General features: G+C 46.0%; 2 protein-coding genes across 2 annotated transcripts in view; one reads left to right on the forward strand and one right to left on the reverse strand.

Annotated features, from left to right (window-relative positions):
* The window catches only part of TRMT6 (tRNA methyltransferase 6), a 50,223-nt gene extending 43,959 nt beyond the window's left edge, over positions 1–6,264 (reverse strand). The window contains exons 1-2 of the mRNA XM_040429773.1: positions 6,106–6,264; positions 296–420 (exon numbers count right to left, since the gene is read on the reverse strand). Of these exons, the coding sequence (XP_040285707.1) occupies positions 296–420; positions 6,106–6,209 (229 nt within the window). The 5' untranslated portion in view covers positions 6,210–6,264. The remainder of the gene's footprint in view (positions 1–295; positions 421–6,105) is intronic.
* A 7,193-nt stretch (positions 6,265–13,457) lies between these two features.
* The window catches only part of MCM8 (minichromosome maintenance 8 homologous recombination repair factor), a 75,438-nt gene continuing 65,462 nt past the window's right edge, over positions 13,458–23,433 (forward strand). The window contains exons 1-4 of the mRNA XM_040429772.1: positions 13,458–13,647; positions 15,332–15,424; positions 16,658–16,740; positions 21,405–21,551. Of these exons, the coding sequence (XP_040285706.1) occupies positions 13,494–13,647; positions 15,332–15,424; positions 16,658–16,740; positions 21,405–21,551 (477 nt within the window). The 5' untranslated portion in view covers positions 13,458–13,493. The remainder of the gene's footprint in view (positions 13,648–15,331; positions 15,425–16,657; positions 16,741–21,404; positions 21,552–23,433) is intronic.

Genomic DNA, 23,433 nt, shown 5'->3' on the forward strand with positions numbered 1-23,433 from the left:
ATTTTGCAGAACAGGTGCGGACCCATTTATTTTGATGGGGACACAAAAGATGGTGTGCTGTCCGCATCCGTAGTTCCGTTCTGCCCCACAAAAAATATAGAGCATGTCCTATTCTTGTCCGCAATTGCAGACAAGAATAGGCATTTTCTATGATAGTGCCGGACATGTGCGGTTTGCAAATTTGTGGACCGCAGAAACACTACGGTCGTCTGGATGAGCCCTTAGAGAGGAGAAAACCAACTTAGCTTAGGAGTCTGTCCGAAAAAAACAATTCACACTGAAGATCAAGACATACCTGCGGAAGCTACCACATTACTCTTGGTCTGAAGATTTCCGCCTCCGGTTATCTCAAACACTGTGCCGTAATGTTTACCAATGACGTTATCCAAGAATATCCATTGCTTTTCAAATATTACTTTTCTGTTAAAAAATATACAAAAAAAAAAAATCATACAGGTAAATTTCCTCAATTTGAGGATAAAGAACAAATATAATCTTCCCTATCCAAGAACAAGACACTAGATATCAGAAACAATGAAGGATGTCTCATGTCAACCTGGAGGACACCAGTCCTTTACTGGATGCTTACAGGGGGCCTCCGAAATGTCTCATTTTCTGCACAATCTTCAAATTATAAGGTCTATAAGACGCACCCCAGGTTAGACATTTCCTACTTCCATGGGGTTCAGCCTTCTAACCGTCACATTAAAACTAGAAAAACCCTCTCAGAAATGTAACTTTTTTATTGTAGATTTTAATGTGTGTCTGCAGTAAATCTTGTTGGCACACAACTCAGGGGACACTATTGCATTTTTAACCCCTTAGTGGCTTCATTAATTTTAGCCTTAAGGACCAGTAATATTTTCCCCAATAATATGTTCCAGCAGTCTGTTTTTATTTTGCGGGATTAGTTGTAGGTTTTATATAAAACAATTTTGGGGTATATATAGTGTAGTAAATAACTATTTTTAGGGAGAAAGATAAAAAAAAAAAAACTGTAATTTTAACATTATTTTGTGGAATTTATTTATGGCGTTCACCGTGTGGTAAAAATAATGATGATAATAATAATAATGCCACATTTCTATATGTTTTTTACTATTTTTCCTTTGCTCCTGCATCTGTCAGCTCTGCAACTGCTCCCTCTCCTCCTCTAGACTGAAGGGCGTCTGCATTAGGGTCCATTCACACGTCCGTAGTGTATTGCGAATCTGCTATTGCGGACAAGAATAGGACATGTTCTATTTCTTTCCAGAGCCGCGGGCCGCGCCTTTTCCTATTGTGTGGAAGCACAACGACCACTGTTGGATTGCAGGGTGGTCGTAACTAGGGATGAGCGAATCGGCTTCGGATGAAACATCCGAAGTCGATTTGCATAAAACTTAGTTTCAATACTGTACGGACCGAGCGCTACGTACAGTATTAGAATGTATTGGCTCCTATGAGACGAAGTTATTACTTCGCATAGTCTCACGCGTAGTGTTGTGTTTTAAGTTCGGGTTATCGAAGAATCGCTTTATGGATTCTAAATTCCGTTATGGTCCGTGGTAGCGGAGTCCATAATGCAATTCTTTCGATAACCCGAACCCGAACTTCTAACGTCCCCCAAAAATAAAATGTCATTTTCAAAGTGATCCAAACATGAAGTAGACATATGGGGAATGTAAAGTAATAACTATTTTTGGAGGTATTACTATGTATTATAAAAGTAGAGAAATTGAAATTTGCTAATTTTTGGTACATTTTGTATTTTATTTTTTTATAAATAAAAATGAAATATTTTGACTCAATTTTGCCCGTGATGAAGTACAATATGTGACGAGAAAACAATCTCAGAAAAGCGTTTTAAAGTTATTACCACATAAAGTGACACCTGTCAGATTTGCAAAGAGGTTGCTATTTATGTAGGGAACCCCTGCTAGTCTACTGTCTTTCATGCATAAATAGCAAATTTCGACAATTTTAAGGGAAATTTGTCACCAGTGACCCCCCCTATCCAGCTGTTTGCATAAACACGTAGCTGTGGTTCACCTGACTAAATATCTGATTTTCTCATGTTGACCTGAGGCTCTGTTCCTGATTTATGATACTTTTTCCTAATATGCAAATTAGGCCTTTGGTGCAATGAGGGCGTCGCCTTTGCCCTGGCTGAACCCAAGCTCCGCTCCTTTCTGTGACCAGTCTCTCCATCACTGCCTAGCCCTGTCAATCAAATCAGCCAGGGAGGGGCTGGCCACAGAAATGAGCGGAGCCTGGGTGCAAAGAGAGCAATGATGACGCCCTCGTTGCACCAAAGTCCTAAGAAAAAAGTATCATAACTCGGGAAAGGAGCGTCGGATCGACAAAAGAAAGACAGCATTTTAATCGGGTGAACCACAGATATGTGTCTATGCAAACAGTTTGTAAATGCTTGTCCTTCTCTATCACACCCTGTACAATACTATCGTCCTGTGATCCCAGCAGCTAGACAATGTACTTCGCGGTGCTACGGCAAGGGCCAGTGCCTTCTCAAACAGCTCATCTGCGTGGGTCCCGGGTGTCGGACCCCCACCGATCAGATACTTAGAGGATAGGTCATCAGTATAAAACTCTCGGAAAAACCCCTTTAAGGTTTGAAGCAGTGGAAAACACATTTAAGCAATGAGATTATAGACACATAAGAGAGAGCTCTTCACTTTCTCCACGTAGGCAACAAAGAAAGTCTAATGAGATAAGCGGAAAGTCGGGGAAGTCAATGAATCAGCTCGAGGCGTTCTGCGCACAGCGCGATCTAATAATAACGCTTGAGGTATCACTTATTGAATACTGCCGGGACATATGCCGTCCTACGCGAGCAGATGTCATCTGGAGGAGGCTTGGAGAAGATGTCTGTTTTCCTGGCGGATTAGGCAGTGACATCAGGGATAGTCGTGCCTCTGGGCAGAGGTGTCACACAATTACACTCAGATGAATGAACACGCACACGGCTTGTGGGGGGTAAAAACACTAAATGATTATTTAGCTCAAATAACCTTAGAAACATTTGTTGAGCTTGTGCCTGTAAGGGAAGCGCTTCAATGCTGTCCTGGCGCTCACAGGATGTGTCATTCAAGGGGTTTTCTGGGACCTATCCTCAGGACATCTGATCGTCGGGGTCCGACTCCCGCACCCTTGTGGATCAGCTGCCTGAAGAGAACGTGGCAACCTGGTGAGCGCAACGGCCTGCTCACAGCATACCAAGCACAGCGCCATGCATTGTATAGTGGCTGTGCTTGGTATTGCAGCTCAGCCCCATTCACTTCAATGGAACGGAGCCATGTGACCGATGGACGTGATGTCACTGGCCTATAAAGAGGCTGTTGTGGTCACCAGAGGGCCGCAGCCTCTTCAAACAGCAGATCGTCGGGAGTTCTGAAAGTCAAACCCCCACCGATCAGATCCCGAGGATAGGCCATCAATACTGAACTCCCGGAAAACCCCTTTAATATCTAACAGACGTGTTTTCTCTGCTTCGATGTGGCACCTGGCTCACCAGGAGGGATGCGGGTCAGGGGACCCAAGTTCTCAACATGAGTGCTGGTACTGTGGTGGGACATTTATGGAATAGGAGTTGGGGAAAACCTGGCAGACGTCAGTGACTTGCACCTATGTGGAGAAAAGGGTTTCCCGATCCAGATGGAGAGTGTTCACGAGGGCAGTGTGCAGTCAGCAGTTTCTGTCTCTGTGTTCACGCTCCACGTGGACGTTGTGACTTGATCACCAGCCAGGAAGCGGACTGGAGGACCCCAGTTATCAACATAGGTGCTGCTGCCGGCCTCTTAGTTAGGCCTCTTGCACACAAATGTATTTTCTTTCCGTGTCCGTTTCGTTCACTTCAATAGGTCCGCAAAAAAATAAAATAACGGAAGTTACTCCGTGTACATTCTGTTCCCGTATTTCCGTTCCACAAAAGAATAGAACATGTCCTATTATTGTCCGCATTACGGAGAAGGATAGGACTGTTCTATTAGGGGCCAGCTGTTCCATTCCGCAAAATACGGAATGCACACCGATGTGCGGACCGCAAAATACATACGGTCGTGTGCAAGAGGCTTTAGGCTGAGGTGTAGCTTCACTTTTACAGCCCAACTGATGTCAGGAGACACTGAAGAGCACAATCTGCACAGACTCCGCCGTAAAAGGGTTGCTTTTAATGGTCAAATTAAAAGGCGTTCTCCGGGATTTTTATATTGATGGCCTATCCTCAACACGTCTGTCTTGAGATGTTACTCCACCCATTTACTGGGAGGAAGATTGAAAGAATTCTGGAGACTTTTTTAAAAGTCGCAATTGATAAGGCTCCATTCACACGTCCGTGGTGTGTTGCAGATCCGCAAATTGCGAATCCGCAACACACCCGCCCAGCACCCCTATAGAAATGTCTATTCTTGTCTGCAAGCTGCGGACAAGAATAGGACATGTTCTATCTTTTGCGGACCTGAAGATCGGGGGTCGCGCTGCGCAAAAATGCGGATGCTGACAGCACACTGTGTGCTGTCCGCATCCATTCCATGAATGGGTCCGCACCCATTCCGCAAAATTGCGGAACGGATGCGGACCCATTTGCGGACGTGTGAATGGAGCCTTAATCTGGCCTGAAAAATCATTGACATAGCCAGCTAGCCCACTTCCCAAAACTGGAGTGAGTGGTGTAAAAATGCTAAATGTCTCAAACGTTTCGAGTAAAGAAAAGCCCAAAAATTCTCAAAGATTTTTTTGAAGACAGAATTCTGGAGTGCAGGGCATGACAAACTTCCCCCACAATGCGTAGCATACAGTGAGGGCTGTGCGGAGTCAGTTTGGGTCAGGGGAGCCGCTGCCGACACACAGGCTGTGTTTCCCGGACTGACCACAGCTGCGTCAATCAGCCCTAAGGCTACTTTCACACTGCCGTCTCTGGGTCCGCCTGTAAGATTCGTTTCAGGGCTCTCACAAGCGGGGGCGAAAACGGATCAGTTCAGCCCCAATGCATTCTGAATGGATAAGGATCCGCTCAGAATGCATCAGTTTGCCTCCGTTCAGCCTCCATTCCGCTCTGGATGCGGACACCAAAACGCTGCTTGCAGCGTTTAGATGTCCGCCTGACGAAATGGAGCCAAACGGATCCGTCCTGACTTACAATGTAAGTCAATGGGGACGGATCCGTTTACACTGACACAATATGGTGCAATTGAAAACGGATCCGTCCCCCATTGATTTTCAATGTAAGCAAGGACTTTTTATTTTGAAAGAATAACGCAGACGGATACAAGCGTTTGCATTATCGGTGTGGATCCGTCTGTGCAGATACAAGACGGATCCGCACCGAACGCAGGTGTGAAAGTAGCCCAATTCGTAGGCCTCCTGCACGCGAAATGCACATTGCTGGTGTCCGTGTTTTGCAGATCCGCAAAACACTTACGGACGTGTGAATGGACCCTTAGGGTACAGCGGGGTGGTAAACAGATGGGGGGGGGGGGGGTGAACCTGCACAGACTCATTTTATACAATCAGTGCTGCCTTTTTCAGACTATGCAGGTACACCCCCCACTCTGTACCCTTACTGCAGACTGCTAGCAATTCATTCATAACTTCTAGTAGAAATAATATGGGAACGGCACAACATAGAGCCATAAGAATAGATGATCAAAAATTGTTATTACATGGGGAATACATGCAGCTATTAAACAGACATGTCAGGCATGTTTAAGAATGAATTACTATCAGTTTGCAGTGAAGGTCCAGATGGGTGTTACCAGTTGGGGCGTGTCCTTGAACAGCCTGACACTGGCAGCACTGATTGTATAATGTTAGACTGTGTAGGGACACCCCCCAAATGGTAACATCCAGTTGAACATTCATTGCAGACTGCTGGCAATTCATTCATAAAGTTCCAGTAGGAATAATAGAGGAATTGCTCTATAGCTTAATAAAATACACAGCTCGGGGGAGGTGACAAGTCCTTATGCCTATTCTAACTCAAATAAGATACACCTGGACTATGTAGAGGACACGCACAGTTATACAGGCCATTTATTGCAGCGAGGCATCAGTGTTAGAGCAGTAACATGTCAGCATCTGGCAATGGAGCAGTCAGCAGCCACTCACTTCCTCCTCTGCACCTGGACCGCTTTAAATACGTCCTCTCTCTTCAGCACCACGTAATCCCCCTCGCTGATGAGCTGTCCGCCGGCTGCGCCCGAATCCGCCATCCCTCCCGCACACACAGCAGCCCACGTGCGGGACACACACAATACTTCCGGGGTCTCCCGAACCAGGCCAGACGAGTCGATCGCACGACACGTCGAGCGCACAGGCACTTTCCGAACACACGGCCTCAGGATAGCCGATAACATCGATCGCTAAAATCTCTCATTACTGATTTTAGACCCCCCGAGGCGTCACGCGAACAAATGACTGGCCGTCGTAGTGACAGGTAAAATAAAAAAATAAAAAAGTATTTAGGGGAGGTCGCATTACCATGGTGACCAAGACAGCTCCCGGAAGTGACGTCAGGTGGGCGCTAAACTAGAACTGGAGAAGCTGGTAAGTGAAAGTGTGCGTTCTACCAGGTGTCCTTATTATAGTACTCTCCTGCAGTGCCCATGAGCACTGGCATGGGGCGAGCCCTGTGACTGGCACTGTAAGACCAGGTTCAGATTTAGCATGGAAAAACCGCAATACATCACAGCACCACACGTGTAAATAGGGTCTTTGAACTATAATTTACACGTAGTGAGAAAAACAATCCATACGTTCAAACAGGGGCACTTATGGTTCATTGTGTGAAAGATCCATTTTTATTGCATATTTATACACTTCAATAGTTTTCTCTTATGGAATAGCGCAAACAGTGGCGTTGCTAGGGCTGGTGTCACCCGGTGCGGTAGAAAATGATGTCACCCCCCCCCCCCCGAAGCAATAATTTTTTAGCCATATATGGGGGCTATGGTGGTGCTACTGCCTTAGGGGGCACCGTTAGCTCAGCAGACCCCCCCTAGCAGTCAGAGCCTGGTCTCGGGAGGGGCACTTCCAGATTATTTTCTGTCCGCTGCCACAAAACAATGGTGCCTATAGAACAGACTACACAGTGTAGAGGTATACTGTATATTGTGTGGCACAGTGTAGCGGTATACTGTACATTGTGGGGCACAGTGTAGAGGTATGCTGTATATTGTGTGGCACAGTGTAGAGGTATGCTGTATATTGTGCGGCACAGTGTAGAGGTATGCTGTACATTGTGCGGCACAGTGTAGAGGTATGCTGTACATTGTGCGGCACAGTGTAGAGGTATGCTGTATATTGTGCGGCACAGTGTAGAGGTATGCTGTATATTGTGTGGCACAGTGTAGAGGTATACTGTATATTGTGTGGCACAGTGTAGGGGTATACTGTATATTGTGTGGCACAGTGGATGCTATATGTGTATAACATAAACATATTTCACATGAAAACTTACAATTGCTTGGCTTGGCCCTTGGGGATCTCGGACACCACTTCAACACTTTGGCCGGGGGCTCGGTGGAGCTGATGTGTTTTATCCTAATGAGAAAGATTTCATAATAAGGATTTGGAGAAGGGGCAGTGGGGTCGCAGAGCAGGGAGAGGCTGGTGCTGCTACTAGGAGGTCATACCATGGGGGAGTAATAAAGCCCACCATAATGCCCCCCCCCCCCAGTAGAAATAATTCTCCTTATAATGTGCAAAACATACCCCCTTGTAATGCCCCCAGTTGAGCTAATGTCCACATAGTGCCCCCAAAATGTCCCAGTATAAAATACCCCTATATAGTGCCCCCAGTAAATTCCCCCATAGTGCTCCTCTCCCCCTTCCTGCTAGTGCCCCCCACAATGTACCAGTATAAAATGCCCCATATATAGTGCCCCAATAGATACCCTCAGTGTCCGGCCTCTGATAGGCTGCCGGCCTAGTGTCCCCCATAATGCCCCCCAATAATGTGCCAGTAAGTGTCCCCATAGATTCCACCCCCCACATGTCCCAGTATCATAGTGCCATCTACCCCCCCAATGTGCCAGTATCAAGTGCCTCTCTCCTTCCCACCCCCATGTGCCAGTATCATAGTGCCAAACCCCCCCATGTGGCAGTATCAAGTGCCTCTCTCTTCCCCCCCATGTCCCAGTATCATAGTGCCATCTCCCCCCCCAACAAAGTGCCAGTATCAAGTGCCTCTCTCCCCCCATGTGCCAGTATCGTAGTGCCAAACCCACCCATGTGCCAGTATCAAGTGCCAACCCCCGCCCCCCACGTGCCAGTATCAAGAGCCTCTCTCCTCCCCCCCTATGTCCCAGTATCATAGTGCCATTTCCCCCCCCCCCCAAAAGTGCCAGTATCAAGTTCCTCTCTCCTCCCCCCCTATGTCCCAGTATCATAGTGGCATCTCCCCCCCCCCCCAAAAGTGCCAGTATCAAGAGCCTCTCCCCCCCCCATGTCCCAGTTTCATAGTGCTATCTCCCCCCCCCCCCCCAAAAGTGCCAGTATCAAGTGCCTCTCCCCCCCCATGTCCCAGTATCATAGTGCCATCTCCCCCCCCCCAAAAAAAAGTGCCAGTATCAAGTGCCTCTCTCCTCTTCCCCCCATGTGCCAGTATCATAGTGCCAACCCCCCCCCCATGTGCCAGTATCAGGTGCCAACCCCCCTCCCCCCATGTGCCAGTATCAAGTGCCAAAATATATATATATATATAGCAGTGCTGGGTGTGTTAAGGCAGCTGTCATGTGTATAGATGTACACTTAGCCAGCTATAACAGTAGAAGTCTCATATTTTTTCAGTCAGTGGCAAGGCAGCTTTTATGGCTGTGTGGGTAAGTGATTTGCCTCTGATACAGAAGGTCGTGGGTTCAAATCCCAGACACATCTCTCCCTCTCCTGAGGACGGCAATACAAATGACTATGCCTGGGATTCGTAAATGCTGGCCCTGCTGGTGTCACCCCCATCAATGGTGTCACCCGGTGCGGCCCGCACCCCTCTTGCAACGCCACTGAGCTCAAACATGATCTGAAATATAGAAATATCTAAAATTCATCAAGCAATGAAATAATATACAAGACGGGCTCTAATATACAGAGAGGAACCAGACAGACACTTTCTTGGTCAATATTGTAAATGTAATAGTGCAAAATCTATCCCTCAGATCAAAAAGAGGGACATTTCTGGAGCAAAGAGGGACTTGGGTCAAAAAGAGGGACCGTCTCCCAAAAAATGGGGCACTTGGGAGGTCTGACATGTTTGCTGCATTCCTTTTACCTTGAGGAATTGCTGCAGATTTTTGCAGTAAAGACGGTGAAGGAGTTTAAGCATGCATGGGATAGGCGTAAGGCCATCCTTCATATAAGATAGGGCCAAGGGCTATTCATAGTATTTAGTATATTGGGCAGACTAGATGGGCCAAATGGTTCTTATCTACTGACACATTCTATGTTTCTATGAAATCTGTAGCACAATCTGTATTTAAAGGGGTTCTGCACTTTCATTTAACTGATGATCTATCCTCTGGATAGATCATCAGCTTCTGATCGGCGGTGATCCGACACCTGGGACCCCCGCCAATCAGCTGTTTGAGAAGGCAGCGGCACTCCAGTAGCGCCGCGGCCTTCTCACTGTTTACCGCCGGGCCGCCGGCCCACTGACGTCACGACTAGTATCAACTAGCGTGGGCGGGGCTAAGCTCTGTTTACTTGAATGGAGCTTAGCCCCGCCCACGCTAGTTGATACTAGTCGTGACGTCAGTCGGCCGGCAGTGGATAGATCATCAGTTAAATGAAAGTGCAGAACCCCTTTAATACCCGTGGATCCAGAAGATGCCCCTGGGATGAGAGGGGTTGTGCAGGCGGACAAGAATAGGCAGTTCTATGGCAGGGCTTGACAAATTTCCTTGGAATCTAGGAGCCAGCTAAAAAAGTTAGGAGCCAGGCGGAGCCGTGTCATAAAGCCCCTAGTAGGTGCCCCCATAGTGCCCCCCCCCACTTCTCCATAGAGCCCCCCCAATAATGCTGTATACCATGTTACATATACTGCCGCTCCATCCCCGGACCCTATTGATTATAATGGGGACGGGGGCGGAGCTCCGGCGCAGCACGGCAGTTCGCGGTGAGAGGCCGCCGGACTAAAAAGTTGGACATGCAGTACTTTTACCATGCACTGCCGTGCTGCGCCAGAGCTCTGCCCCCATTATAGTCAATGGGGATGGAGCGGTGGTCCGGCGAAACAGCGGAAGGACGGATCCGACAGGGTGAACAGCCTGCCGGATCCGTCCTGCCGCAAGTGTGAAAGTACCCTTAGTTCTATAGCTACTGAATGAGACAGAAGAAGGGATGCCTTTAACATATAGATCTCCTTGAGAAGCCAATTTGATCCTAAAGGGTTAATTCAAACTGTAATCTAAACTGTGTCCTGTCACTTCTCTCTCTGAAAAATAAAAATATAATTGTGTCTCAACACGTAGTGAAGGGTCACCCATAAGTTTAACTGTCACTTCTCTCATCTCTCTGCTCCTGTCCCTAATCTTATCACTACTGCAAAAGCATCAGCACAGCCTCAGTGTAAACTTTTCTGGAGTCTGATTGACGGTTCTTTTAACTCAAAGAATCGAATGAGTCACTAACTAATCGGATCTTTAGATTCTTTTAACCTGAGACTCATTCGATTCTTTCTAGACTCCCTCCTGTACTTGTGTCAGTGACCTAGAGCTGCTAGTCCTTGCCTCAGCTCTGATTGGTTGGTGGGCGGGGAGGGGAGGGGCTGGCAGAAGCAGCTTCCACTCTAGGATCAGATTACACTCCTCCCGAGCCCCTCCCCTCCCTGCTGCCAGCGTCTCGCTCTCTGTGTGCTGTGACTGAGCTGTTTCAGACTGTGCTGCCTCCGGACAGAACGGCAGCTCCGCACCCATCGCCCGGGCACCTTTGAAAACGGGCTGACAAATACCCAAGCGCCAGGACTAAATTCCTGGTCGCCATGGCGACCTGGCGCCTGGGATTTGTCGAGCCCTGTTCTATGGGGGTGCTAGCCGGGTGTATTGCGGAACCACAATGCACTACGGACGTGTGAATGGAGCCTAAGGGCTCTTTCACACTTGCGTTGTTCTTTTCCGGCATAGAGTTCCGTCACAGGGGCTCTATGCCGGAAAAATCCTGATCAGTTTTATCCTAATGCATTCTGAATGGAGAGAAATCCGTTCAGGATGCATCAGGATGTCTTCAATTCAGGACCGGAACGTTTTTTGGCCGGAGAAAATACCGCAGCATGCTGCGCTTTTTGCTCCGGTCAAAAATCCTGAACACTTGTGGCATCGACGGATCCGGAATAACAGCCCATTGAAATGTATTATTCCGGATCCGTCCTAACATCTTCAGTTGTTACGACGCAGCGACGGATCCGGAAGTTGCGCCTGCGCCAGGAAGTAGGAAGGACTTGGCTGGCGCAAAAAGAGACTGATCCGGAAATCTTGAAGCCAACATCAAAGTTTTTTTTATGGATCCGGCCCCATATCGGATCCGTACGATGGATCCGGAAAAAAAACGTTGATGTTGGCTTCAGGATTTCCGGATCAGTCTCTTACCAAAAAAGCCGGAAAGACGCATCTGGAAAGAAAAAATTATGCGTTCTTACGCGTTTTTCCGGATCCGGAGTGTAATTCCGGCAAATGGAGTACACGACGGATCCGGACAACACAAGTGTGAAAGAGCCCTTACAGGGGAAGACCTTAACTGCACCTATGCTTATAAAGTCTTTCTCCAGAATGAAGCAAGGGATCGGTAAGTGAAATTGCATTCAGCTGACCTAGGACTACAAGGTTATATTCCTGATTTAAAGGGGTAGTCCCAACACCTTGTCCCCATCCCCAAGTGTCTGATCGGTGGGGGCCCCACTAGAATTGGGATTGGGTTCCCCGTTTGACTGGACTGTCAACATGCATGTGTGTCCGACTCTCCGTTCAACTCTATAGGGGTTGTACTCATGGGGACCACCCCTTTAACAGTGACCTTCCTGGGGACAGATATCCACTAAGAAAAATAAAAATGTTTTTTGCATTCAGCACCAGAAAGAATTAAGGTAATAAAGGTTAATCAATAGATAAGTACAGTATAAGATACATATGCAAATTAACCTGAGATGAGTCCTGTCCCGGACTCATCTCAGGGACAGGACTCATCTCAGGGACAGGACTCATCTCAGGGACAGGACTCATCTCAGGGACAGGACTCATCTCAGGGACAGGACTCATCTCAGGGACAGGACTCATCTCAGGGACAGGACTCATCTCAGGGACAGGACTCATCTCAGGGACAGGACTCATCTCAGGGACAGGACTCATCTCAGGGACAGGACTCATCTCAGGGACAGGACTCATCTCAGGGACAGGACTCATCTCAGGGACAGGACTCATCTCAGGGACAGGACTCATCTCAGGGACAGGACTCATCTCAGGGACAGGACTCATCTCAGGTACAGGACTCATCTCAGGTACAGGACTCATCTCAGGTACAGGACTCATCTCAGGTACAGGACTCATCTCAGGTACAGGACTCATCTCAGGTACAGGACTCATCTCAGGTACAGGACTCATCTCAGGTACAGGACTCATCTCAGGTACAGGACTCATCTCAGGTACAGGACTCATCTCAGGTACAGGACTCATCTCAGGTACAGGACTCATCTCAGGGTAATTTGCATATGTATCAAATCGGCTTTTTTTTGCCATCTAGCAACCCATGTCCTCAGCTCTATACCCAAAATTCAGATGACAGGTTCCCTTTAAGGTGCTGGACTGGCCAAGCATGTCTCCAGACCTAAACCCTCATTGAGCATCTGTGGGGCTTCCTCAACCAGAAGGTGGAGGAGCGCAAGGTCTCTAACATCCATCAGCTCGGTGATGTCATCATGGAGGAGTGGAAGAGGATTCCAGCGGCAACCTGTGAAGCTCTAGTGAACTCCATGCCCAAGAGAGTTAAGGCAGTGCTGGAAAATAATGGTGGCCACACAAAATACTGACACTTTGGGCACAATTTGGCCATTTTCACTTAGAGGTGTACTCACTTTTGTTGCCAGCGGTTTAGGGTACTTTCACACTTGCGGCAGGACGGATCCGACAGGCTGTTCACCCTGTCGGATCCGTCCTTACGCTATTTCGCCGTGCCGCCGCTCCGTCCCCATTGACTATAATGAGGACAGGGCGGAGCTCTCGTCGCGGTGAGAGGCCGCCGGACTAAAAAGTCGGACATGCAGGACTTTTAGTCGGCGGCCTTTCGCCGTGCTGCGCCGGAGCTCTGCCCCCGTGCCCATTATAGTCAATGGGGACGGAGCGGTGGCACGGCGAAATAGCGGAAGGACGGATCCGACAGGGTGAACAACCTGTCGGATCCGTCCTGCCGCAAGTGTGAAAGTACCCTAAGATATTAATGGTTGTGTGTTTTCATTTATTCTGTTTATTTCTTAAGAAACCGTATCGATTTGTGTGAGTGCAGCGAAACGTTATGGAATGAGTCAAAGTTGGAGAGGTGGATCACGAGGATGGAGAGGAGGTGGAGGAGCAAATTACTCAGGAGGATGGGGAGGTCGCCCCTGGAAGCAAAGAGGCAACGGAAGTGGCCAGAATGGAAACTGGAACAGAGACCTTGTCACCAACCCCTCAAGTGAGTCAGACATTTGGGATGCACGTCGGATTATTTTTCCGTCTAAAATCTCAGATGCAAATGGCTAAAACGGATTCCAAATGTGCATAACGGATGCTTTAAATACAGGGTCCAATCTTTTCTTTCTTTTTCTGAACGGGAAAAAAAATGTTGATGTGAACACAGTAGATACTGGTCAATGAGTTGTTAACAACTCTATTCAGTTTTTCTTAACCCCTTCAGGATCGGGCAATTTTTCACTTTTTATGTGGTTTCGTTTTTCAATCCTTGCCTGTTCCCAGAGCCATAACTTTTTTATTTTTCCGTTCACATAGACGTATGAGGGCTTTTTTTTTGCAGGTTGTACTTTCTGTTTCAATACCATATTTTTCTTTTGTTTTAATGTTTTTTTCTGTTGCGCCATTTGTCATATGGGATAAATATTTTTATATTTTAATAGTACAGGTGTTTTCAGACGCGGCGATGCCCGTGATGTATTATTATTATTATTATTTTTTTTTTTTTATTGTTTATTTTAATTTTGGGTACGTTTTTGGGTCATATTTAATGACCGGACTTCCATCATACATGGACGGTGGATGCCCTGAGAGGGTAAAGTGATTTCCACCTTTTTTTTTTTTTTTTATTGGTCCAAAAGTCTATACTGATTAAATTCTTATTTGTGTGCTTATACTGTTTATACATTGATTTCAATAATAGACAGGATGCTATGAATTCTTAAAGGGGTTGTTCCATAAACTACTTTTCACCCGAAAGTGTATTTTCATCAATGACTCTAGCTCCCATTCCTCCTTGGATGGTGTTTTTTATTTTTTTCAATTTTCCTTATCCTCAGTTTTCTCTTATCCCCCATGCTTAAATCCTACTTCCTGGTTTATCATGCGCCTGCTATCCTATTCTGCCTTAGGGCAGTCAAATGTGTCCTGACATCAGTAGATCATGTGACGCTCACCACACCCCTTGTTCTCACCAATCACAATGCGCCTACTGTATTACAAGGCTCCAATGCAGGATGTAACCAACAGATTTGTCACAGGGTGCAATGATAGGCTAATAATAACTTTAGAATAGTTTTGATAAATGGTGTGTTGTGTAGTTGGGACACACTTATATTACTGGCACAACCCCTTTAAACTCCCCCCTAGTGGTGGCCGCACAGTATAGGTGATCACCACTGCTGGGACTTCCACCAATAACTAGAGCAGTGGTCCCGAGCCCCCTTTCTTTCTCACTGTACGACCACAATGTGAGAGAGTTTGAATGGAGCAGCAATCAAGCATGGTCAGCGCTTCCCCACCTCGCCCCATCATCGAAACACGTAAGGTCCCTTGAAAAAGAGGCCCAAACTCAGCATTAGGGACTTGTTGTTCCTACTCAATCGATGCAGTACCTTGATATCCCCATCATTCATTGGGTCCTGCACCCCTCCTGTCTCTTCCTTTGCTTCCTCACTTCCATCTCTCCCTTTGTCCTGCAGGTGGTACCCCTTGCCATTTTGCATCTCATATTGTTCCTGGAGGATACCCCGGTGGTCCATCTTGATAATATGGTCACTCCAGCTGCTCCTCTGTCAGGTCCCATGTTTTCTTCATAGACGGGAATACACTGTCTGGGACCCACTAAATGTATAGAATTCCACCTCTGAGGAACCTTATCTTGATCTTTATCTTCATTTTTTTTCCAGGTCATTCCAGCAGCCCTACCGGGCCTCGATTAATTCAGACTACACTGGATAAGTATGTTCCATACAAAGGCTGGAAGCTTTACTTCTCTGAAGGTACAGCATGGCGAAATGCATTACACCCCTGATAGCATCTAGACCCCAGTTTATGTCCTGTGCACTCTTCTCTGCAATCATCTAATACCCTTTACTACCGAGCGTTTTCATGTAGTGCTCATGATTACTGGGGTCAGGAGTCAGGGCGGTGGCAGGTTTCTCCCGGTATCGCATCAAATACATCTGTGTCACGGTCAGAGGACAAATACCTTTCTGGCAGGAACAGATTCCATTAGTGCAGCGTATCCCTCCATGTTATTATTGGCCACTTCTTTGTATTGAGGCTGAAGTGCTTTGTACAGATGAATACACATGGACTGATTAGGATGGACGCTTGCAAGCATCGTTTCTGTGATATTCATGTAATGAAAGAAATGTCTAATCCCCTACAGTATATATATATATATATATATATATATATATATATATATATATATATATATGTAAAAGTCTGTCCTTGCTCATCAATTTTATAATATTGTCTATCGGTTACAAGGACGTCACAAGGTCTTAGTGATGCTCACTGTGGCTGGAGAGCATCAAACCCTTAGGCCCCATTCACACCACCGTATTTTTGCTCCGTAGCCCTGCAAAAAAGATAGAATATGTCCTATGCTTGTCCATTTTGCAGACAAGAATAGGCATTGTTACACTGGGTCCGTAAAAAAAACGGATGCAACATGGACGTCACACAGACATCATCCGTATTTTTTTTGCAGATCTGGGTTTTGCAAACCGCAAAATACATACTGTCGTGTGTATCTGCCACGAGCTAGACTTCCACAGTGTATTACTGAACTTTTATCATATAACCTCATAACCAAGTAGATTTTTTTTTACCATAGTTTTGGTAAAATGAGCACAAAATATATTTTTTTTTTTAAACCATGTTATTTCCCACTTTGGTATCAGAATTGCTGTTATTGAACCAACACATTTGCAATTGCATAAAAAATTGTGTACCGTCTGTCTTCTGCATCTTCCATGTATTCCCATAGACTGCAAGCTGCTCGATTCTGTTCTGTGTTAAATTTGCCAGACTGCTCTTTGTCCTCTTCTGAACGCTCACCTATATTGAAAGCTAATCCAGTAAAGTCAAATCAGATATGAGCTTCCTAGAGAGAGAGAGAGAGAGAGAGAGGTTTTGGAGATTACCGTCTATAGGAACACATGCAAGCTGCGGAAGACAAGTGGTAGAAGAGATTTCCTAAAAGCATTTCCATTGTATTTTAGTTTACAGTGACAATTCCCCGTTTGTGCTGAAGGTGCAGGCCTTTGAGAAGTTCTTTACAAAACGCTTAGAGTTGTATGATAAGGTAAGTAACTCAAGGTCATCCACTCAATCATCATATGGGGTTGGGATCTTTATGTCTTTGGTCCGCTAAGGCTACTTTCGCTACATTCGCCTTTGGTGCGGATCCGTCATGGATCTGCACAGACGGATCCGTTCAGATAATACAACCGTCTGCATCCGTTCAGAGCGGATCCGTTTGTATTATCTGTAACACAGCCAAGACGGATCCGTCTTGAACACCACTGAAAGTCAATGGAGGACGGATCCGTTTTCTATTGTGCCAGATTCTGTCATAGAAAACGGATCCGTCCCCATTGACTTACATTGTGTGTCAGAATGGATCCGTTTGGCTCAGTTTTGTCAGACGGACACCAAAACGCTGCAAGCAGAGGTGTCCGCCTCCAAAGCGGAATAGAGACGGAAAGGAGGCAAACTGATGCATTCTGAGCGGATCCTTTTCCATTCAGAATGCATTAGAATGCAAACTGATCCGTTTTGGAGCGCTTGTGAGAGCCCTGAACGGATCTCGGAAACGGAAACCAAAACACAAGTGTGAAAGTAGCCTTAACAAGGGCAGTGAAAGCTGAATGAGGTTATAATATACATATAATATATATAACATACATAACAGACAAGATGAACGAGCAAGTGGGGTTATCCAAGACTATAAAAGCCTTCTCCCCCATATGCCGAGTCCCTCACATTGAATGTACTTACCTGGCTCCCCGCTCCTGGTCCCTGCACCGCCGCTGCTGCTTCTCCCCATGCGTGGATGAAAACCTCCGTTGTCGGGGGGGCAGCAGCCAATGGCAGGCGGTGACGGGGACAAGCCTCCCTAGCGTCACCAGCGAAGTATATTCAGTGTGAGAGGCCCGGCATATGGGGGGGCATTTCATAGTCTTAGATAACCCCTTCAATTACCCACAAGTCAGAAAAGATGCTGAAAGTGGTCCCCGTTCATGTCTATGCCTCTTTGGGCACGTCTGATTATGTTGGCTGATACAGCTTGCAGCTCTTCACCAGCGATGCTGCAGAAGAAAAAATGTCCTGCGGTTTCCAACAAGATGGGGCAACATGCTGCACCTCACGGGTTCATGAACTGTGAGCGTGGGGTTATGGCCACCACGTTCCCCAGACTTGTCCACATGCGATTTTTATATTCAGAGGTCATTTTATAGCACTTTTTTGTTTCCAAGTTTCTGGCTCATGTTGCTTGATACAGGTGTCATGACCTCTTTGAGTATTGATGACCTTTTGCTTGTTTTCTTGTCTCAAGGGAAAGTAGGTATGAAGTTAATTTCTTGATGAAATCAATTCTGCACGGTCAGAGGAATGGTTAACTAAATAATGTGTAACAGAAAAGCGCCATCTAGCTGCCAGGTTCAGAATTATTATATATTTTTTTTATTTATTTTTTTATTTATTTTTGTGGCCCGAAAATCCTCAGTGTTTTTATTTCTATGACAGCAATGAACTTAAAGGGATTGTCTCATCTGGATCTATAGGATATACCATAAATGTCCGATAGGTGTGGATCCCATCTATAGGATAAATATCCAAATGGGACAACCCTTTAATTATTTCTCTGTCTTAGGGTATGTTCCCATGGCGATTTTAATAAAAAAAAAAAAATTTATGTATTTATTTTTTTCTGCCACAGAATTTGTGGTAAGAATTAGAGCCTGACCTTTGGATTTCTGCCTCGTAATTGCAGCTGCACATGTTGCAGATACACTTGTGGATTTAGCCTCGGATTTGCCACGTCAATCGTTTTTTCTCTGTGACTCATATTTCAGATATGTGCTGTATGAATTATGCTAGTGTCACTGGTTGCGGCCAGGCTCGCTGAGTAGCGGTCATCCCATAGAAATGAATGAGATTGCTGCATCCATCGCAAGAAATCCAGCCGTGTTGTATTTTGTGCGATGGGCATGGCGATCCCATTAATTTCTAAAGGATCCCCGCTAATCAGCGAACCATGCCACAAAGGCTGCCTTGCGACCATTGCCGCCATGTAGCCACCCTTAAAGGGCATCTGTCAGCAGTTTTGTACCTATGAAACTGGCTGACGTGTTACATGTGCGCTTGGCAGCTGAAGGCATCTGTGTTGGTCCCATGTTCATATGTGCCCGCATTGCTGAGAAAAATGATGTTTTAATGTATGTAAACGAGCCTCTAGGAGCAATGGAGGTGTTGCCATTACACCTAGAGGCTCTGCTCTCTCTGCAAGTGCCGCACCCACTGCACTTTAAATGACAGGGTCAGGCAGGCATGATGATGTTTACACTGCCTGGCCTTGTCAAAGTGCAGAGGACGTGGCAGTTGCAGAACCTCTTGGTGTAACGGCAACGCCCCCGTTGCTCCTAGAGGCTCATTTACATATATAAAAACATAATTTTATAGCAATTTTGGCACATATGAACATGGGACCAACACAGATGCCTTCAGCCGCCAAGCGCACATGTAACAGGTCAGCCAGTTTCTTAGGTACAAAACTGCTGACAGATGCCCTTTTAAAAGGGTTTTTCTGAGGCTTTTTACCTGATGACCTATCTTCAGGATAGGTCATCAGTATCTGATCTATGGAGGTCTGACAACTGGGATCTCCGCCAATCAGCTGTTTGAGAAGGCGCCAAGCACACCGCCATACATTGTATACACCCTGTACAGAATTATTAGGCAAATTAGTATTTTGACCACATCATCCTCTTTATGCATGTTGTCTTACTCCAAGCTGTATAGGCTCGAAAGCCTACTACCAATTAAGCATATTAGGTGATGTGCATCTCTGTAATGAGAAGGGGTGTGGTCTAATGACATCAACACCCTATATTAGGTGTGCATAATTATTAGGCAACTTCCTTTCCTTTGGCAAAATGGGTCAAAAGAAGGACTTGACAGGCTCAGAAAAGTCAAAAATAGTGAGATATCTTGCAGAGGGATGCAGCACTCTTAAAATTGCAAAGCTTCTGAAGCGTGATCATCGAACAATCAAGCGTTTCATTCAAAATAGTCAACAGGGTCGCAAGAAGCGTGTGGAAAAACCAAGGCGCAAAATAACTGCCCATGAACTGAGAAAAGTCAAGCGTGCAGCTGCCAAGATGCCACTTGCCACCAGTTTGGCCATATTTCAGAGCTGCAACATCACTGGAGTGCCCAAAAGCACAAGGTGTGCAATACTCAGAGACATGGCCAAGGTAAGAAAGGCTGAAAGACGACCACCACTGAACAAGACACACAAGCTGAAACGTCAAGACTGGGCCAAGAAATATCTCAAGACTGATTTTTCTAAGGTTTTATGGACTGATGAAATGAGAGTGAGTCTTGATGGGCCAGATGGATGGGCCAGTGGCTGGATTGGTAAAGGGCAGAGAGCTCCAGTCCAACTCAGACGCCAGCAAGGTGGAGGTGGAGTACTGGTTTGGGCTGGTATCATCAAAGATGAGCTTGTGGGTCCTTTTCGGGTTAAGGATGGAGTCAAGCTCAACTCCCAGTCCTACTGCCAGTTTCTGGAAGACACCTTCTTCAAGCAGTGGTACAGGAAGAAGTCTGCATCCTTCAAGAAAAACATGATTTTCATGCAGGACAATGCTCCATCACACGCGTCCAAGTACTCCACAGCGTGGCTGGCAAGAAAGGGTATAAAAGAAGAAAATCTAATGACATGGCCTCCTTGTTCACCTGATCTGAACCCCATTGAGAACCTGTGGTCCATCATCAAATGTGAGATTTACAAGGAGGGAAAACAGTACACCTCTCTGAACAGTGTCTGGGAGGCTGTGGTTGCTGCTGCATGCAATGTTGATGGTGAACAGATCAAAACACTGAATCCATGGATGGCAGGCTTTTGAGTGTCCTTGCAAAGAAAGGTGGCTATATTGGTCACTGATTTGTTTTTGTTTTGTTTTTGAATGTCAGAAATGTATATTTGTGAATGTTGAGATGTTATATTGGTTTCACTGGTAAAAATAAATAATTGAAATGGGTATATATTTGTTTTTTGTTAAGTTGCCTAATAATTATGCACAGTAATAGTCACCTGCACACACAGATATCCCCCTAAAATAGCTAAAACTAAAAACAAACTAAAAACTACTTCCAAAAATATTCAGCTTTGATATTAATGAGTTTTTTGGGTTCATTGAGAACATGGTTGTTGTTCAATAATAAAATTAATCCTCAAAAATACAACTTGCCTAATAATTCTGCACTCCCTGTAGCAGCCCCATTCGCTTAAATAGCTGCGCCTAGGCCATGTGACTGATCAATGTGATATCACAAGGCCTAGGGAAAGCGGCGAGAAGGCCGCACGCGTCACTCACAGGTGCATTGGTGCCTTCTCAAACAGCTGATTGCCGGTGGTCCTGTGTGTCAACCCCCTACCAATCTCATACTGATGACTTATCCAGAGGATAAAAAGTCTCAGAAAAAGAACGGATTCCAATTTAGATGAATAGACAGTTATGTTTAGGTGTTTGCAGTGGACTTTGGCATGCAAAATAATGCTGTGTGAACATGCGCTTATATAGTGGCACCGTAGAGATACTGCCATCACTCTGATCAGTTCATGGCCCTTGTGATCTATGAGCATTCATGTCACTGTCAATATTAGCGTGCCCTGGGTCTAATGTGTATATGATTTCACATCGCCTGCATCATTGATGTTATCTCTTTCATGTGACACAGGATGAAATTGAAAGGAAAGGCAGCATCCTTGTTGACTATAAGGAACTTCTTCAGGACACCGAACTCATGTCTTCTGTTCTACTGACAACGGACCTAAAAGACATGCCTGAGAAAGTACTGGAGTGTATGGGGCTAGCAATCCACCAGGTGTGCCACTAAGTGACAAAACATCAAATTTGAATTTCCATTCTCCCGTCCAAAAGCAAAGTTTCATCTCTTGCATTGGAGCCTTTCTCAGGCTTGCCAATGTGAATGTGACGGCTGAAACATGGCTGCAGGTTTGCTGCAGAAATTTATTTTATGTGAAAGGGGCGCGCAGAACGAACCTGCTGCAGAAAACTCTCAATTTAGACGAATACATTTGATGTGCAGTTGCAGAAAATTCTGTAACACCTCTGAATTCACTCTGTAGGCTCCAGTTCTTGGTTTTTACCATGCCTGTTGCTCTGTGTGATTTGCAATTTGCATTTAACCCCTTCAGGACCCAGACAGTTTTCAGCTTATGTGCCAAGCGTAATTTTTCAAATCTGATGTGTCACTTTATAAGGGTAATAACTTTGGAACGCTTTTACTTATCCAAGCGATTCTCGTGACACATTGTACTTCATGTTAGCGGTAAATCTGGGTCAATATGCTTTACCTTTATTTATTAAACAATCAAAAATGTAAGGAAAATGTGGAAAAATGAGCAATTTTCTAAACTTACATTTCTCTTCTTTTAAGACAGAGACTTCACAAATAACTGGATTTTTGTACTCCCCGTAAAATCCTTTTCTCTTGAATGCATTGGGGGACACAGCACCATGGGTATATGCCCAGCTGCCACTAGGAGGCTGCCACTAGAAGTAAAACATGTTGGCTCCTCCTATCTGGGCTATACCCACTGCAGGAGCAAACCAGTAGGTAGAAAAGCAGTAGGAGCACAAGAAAAAACTGTAAGCCAACAAGTCCTAAACCAGAAAGGACCAACAGAAAGACTTAGCTAAAAGGGTGGCATCTGCATTCTACGAGAGAAGGATTTTACGGTGAGTACAAAAATCCAGTTTTCTCTTGAATGCATTGGGGGACACAGCACCATGGGACGTCCTAAAGCAGTCCACAGGAGAGGGCGACAATAAAACAGCCATGCAACGCAACTAAGTCACGGCTGCTTGCAGAACCCTGCAACCCAAACTGGCAGAAGCCAAGGAGTGGACGTGATAAAATTTGGAAAACGTATGAACTGAGGCCCAGGTGGCGGTCCTGCAGACCTGGGCAACAGAGACCTGATGTCTAACCGCCCAAGAAACCCCGACCGCCCTAGTGGAATGAGTGGTCAAACGAAAGGGAGGAACACGACCCTTGGCAACATAGGCCTCCTTAACTGCCGACCTAATCCAACGGGATATGGTGGCCTTGTAAGCCTGCAGGCCCTCTCGAGGACCCTCAGGGATCACAAAGAGGGAGTCCGACCGGCGAAAGGGCTCAGTCAACCGAAGATAGAGGCGAAGCGCCCTGACAACATCCAAACGGTGAAGAGAACGCTCCCTAGGATGAGAGGGGTTAGGACAGACGGACGGAAGGACAATCTCCTCATTAATGTGGAATGAGAACACTACCCTAGGGAGGAAGGAAGGCACCGGACGCAGAACAACCTTATCCTGATGAAACACCAAGAAAGGGGATCTGCAAGAGAGCGCAGCAAGCAAGCACCCCCTGCAGCAGAAGAAACCTGCAAAAAGAAAACCATAAAACAGCAGAAAGACCTGCAGAAAAGCAGGTCGTGTCTGCCTCCTAAAGGGACTAGAAAAAAACTGGTTTGCACCTGCAGTGGGTATAGCCCAGATAGGAGGAGCCAACGCTTTTTACTTCTAGTGGCAGCTGGGCATATACCCATGGTGCTGTGTCCCCCAATGCATTCAAGAGAAAGTTATTTATTAACATTCACCCTGTGTTTCCATTATGTTGGCCTCACTTTGTAAATGTCATTTTACTTTTATAATGCCTTTAGAACAGGGTTCCTCAACTCCGGTCCTCAGGGCCCACCTAC

Source organism: Bufo bufo, chromosome 4, assembly GCF_905171765.1.
Source record: "Bufo bufo chromosome 4, aBufBuf1.1, whole genome shotgun sequence".
Lineage (NCBI taxonomy): Eukaryota > Metazoa > Chordata > Amphibia > Anura > Bufonidae > Bufo > Bufo bufo.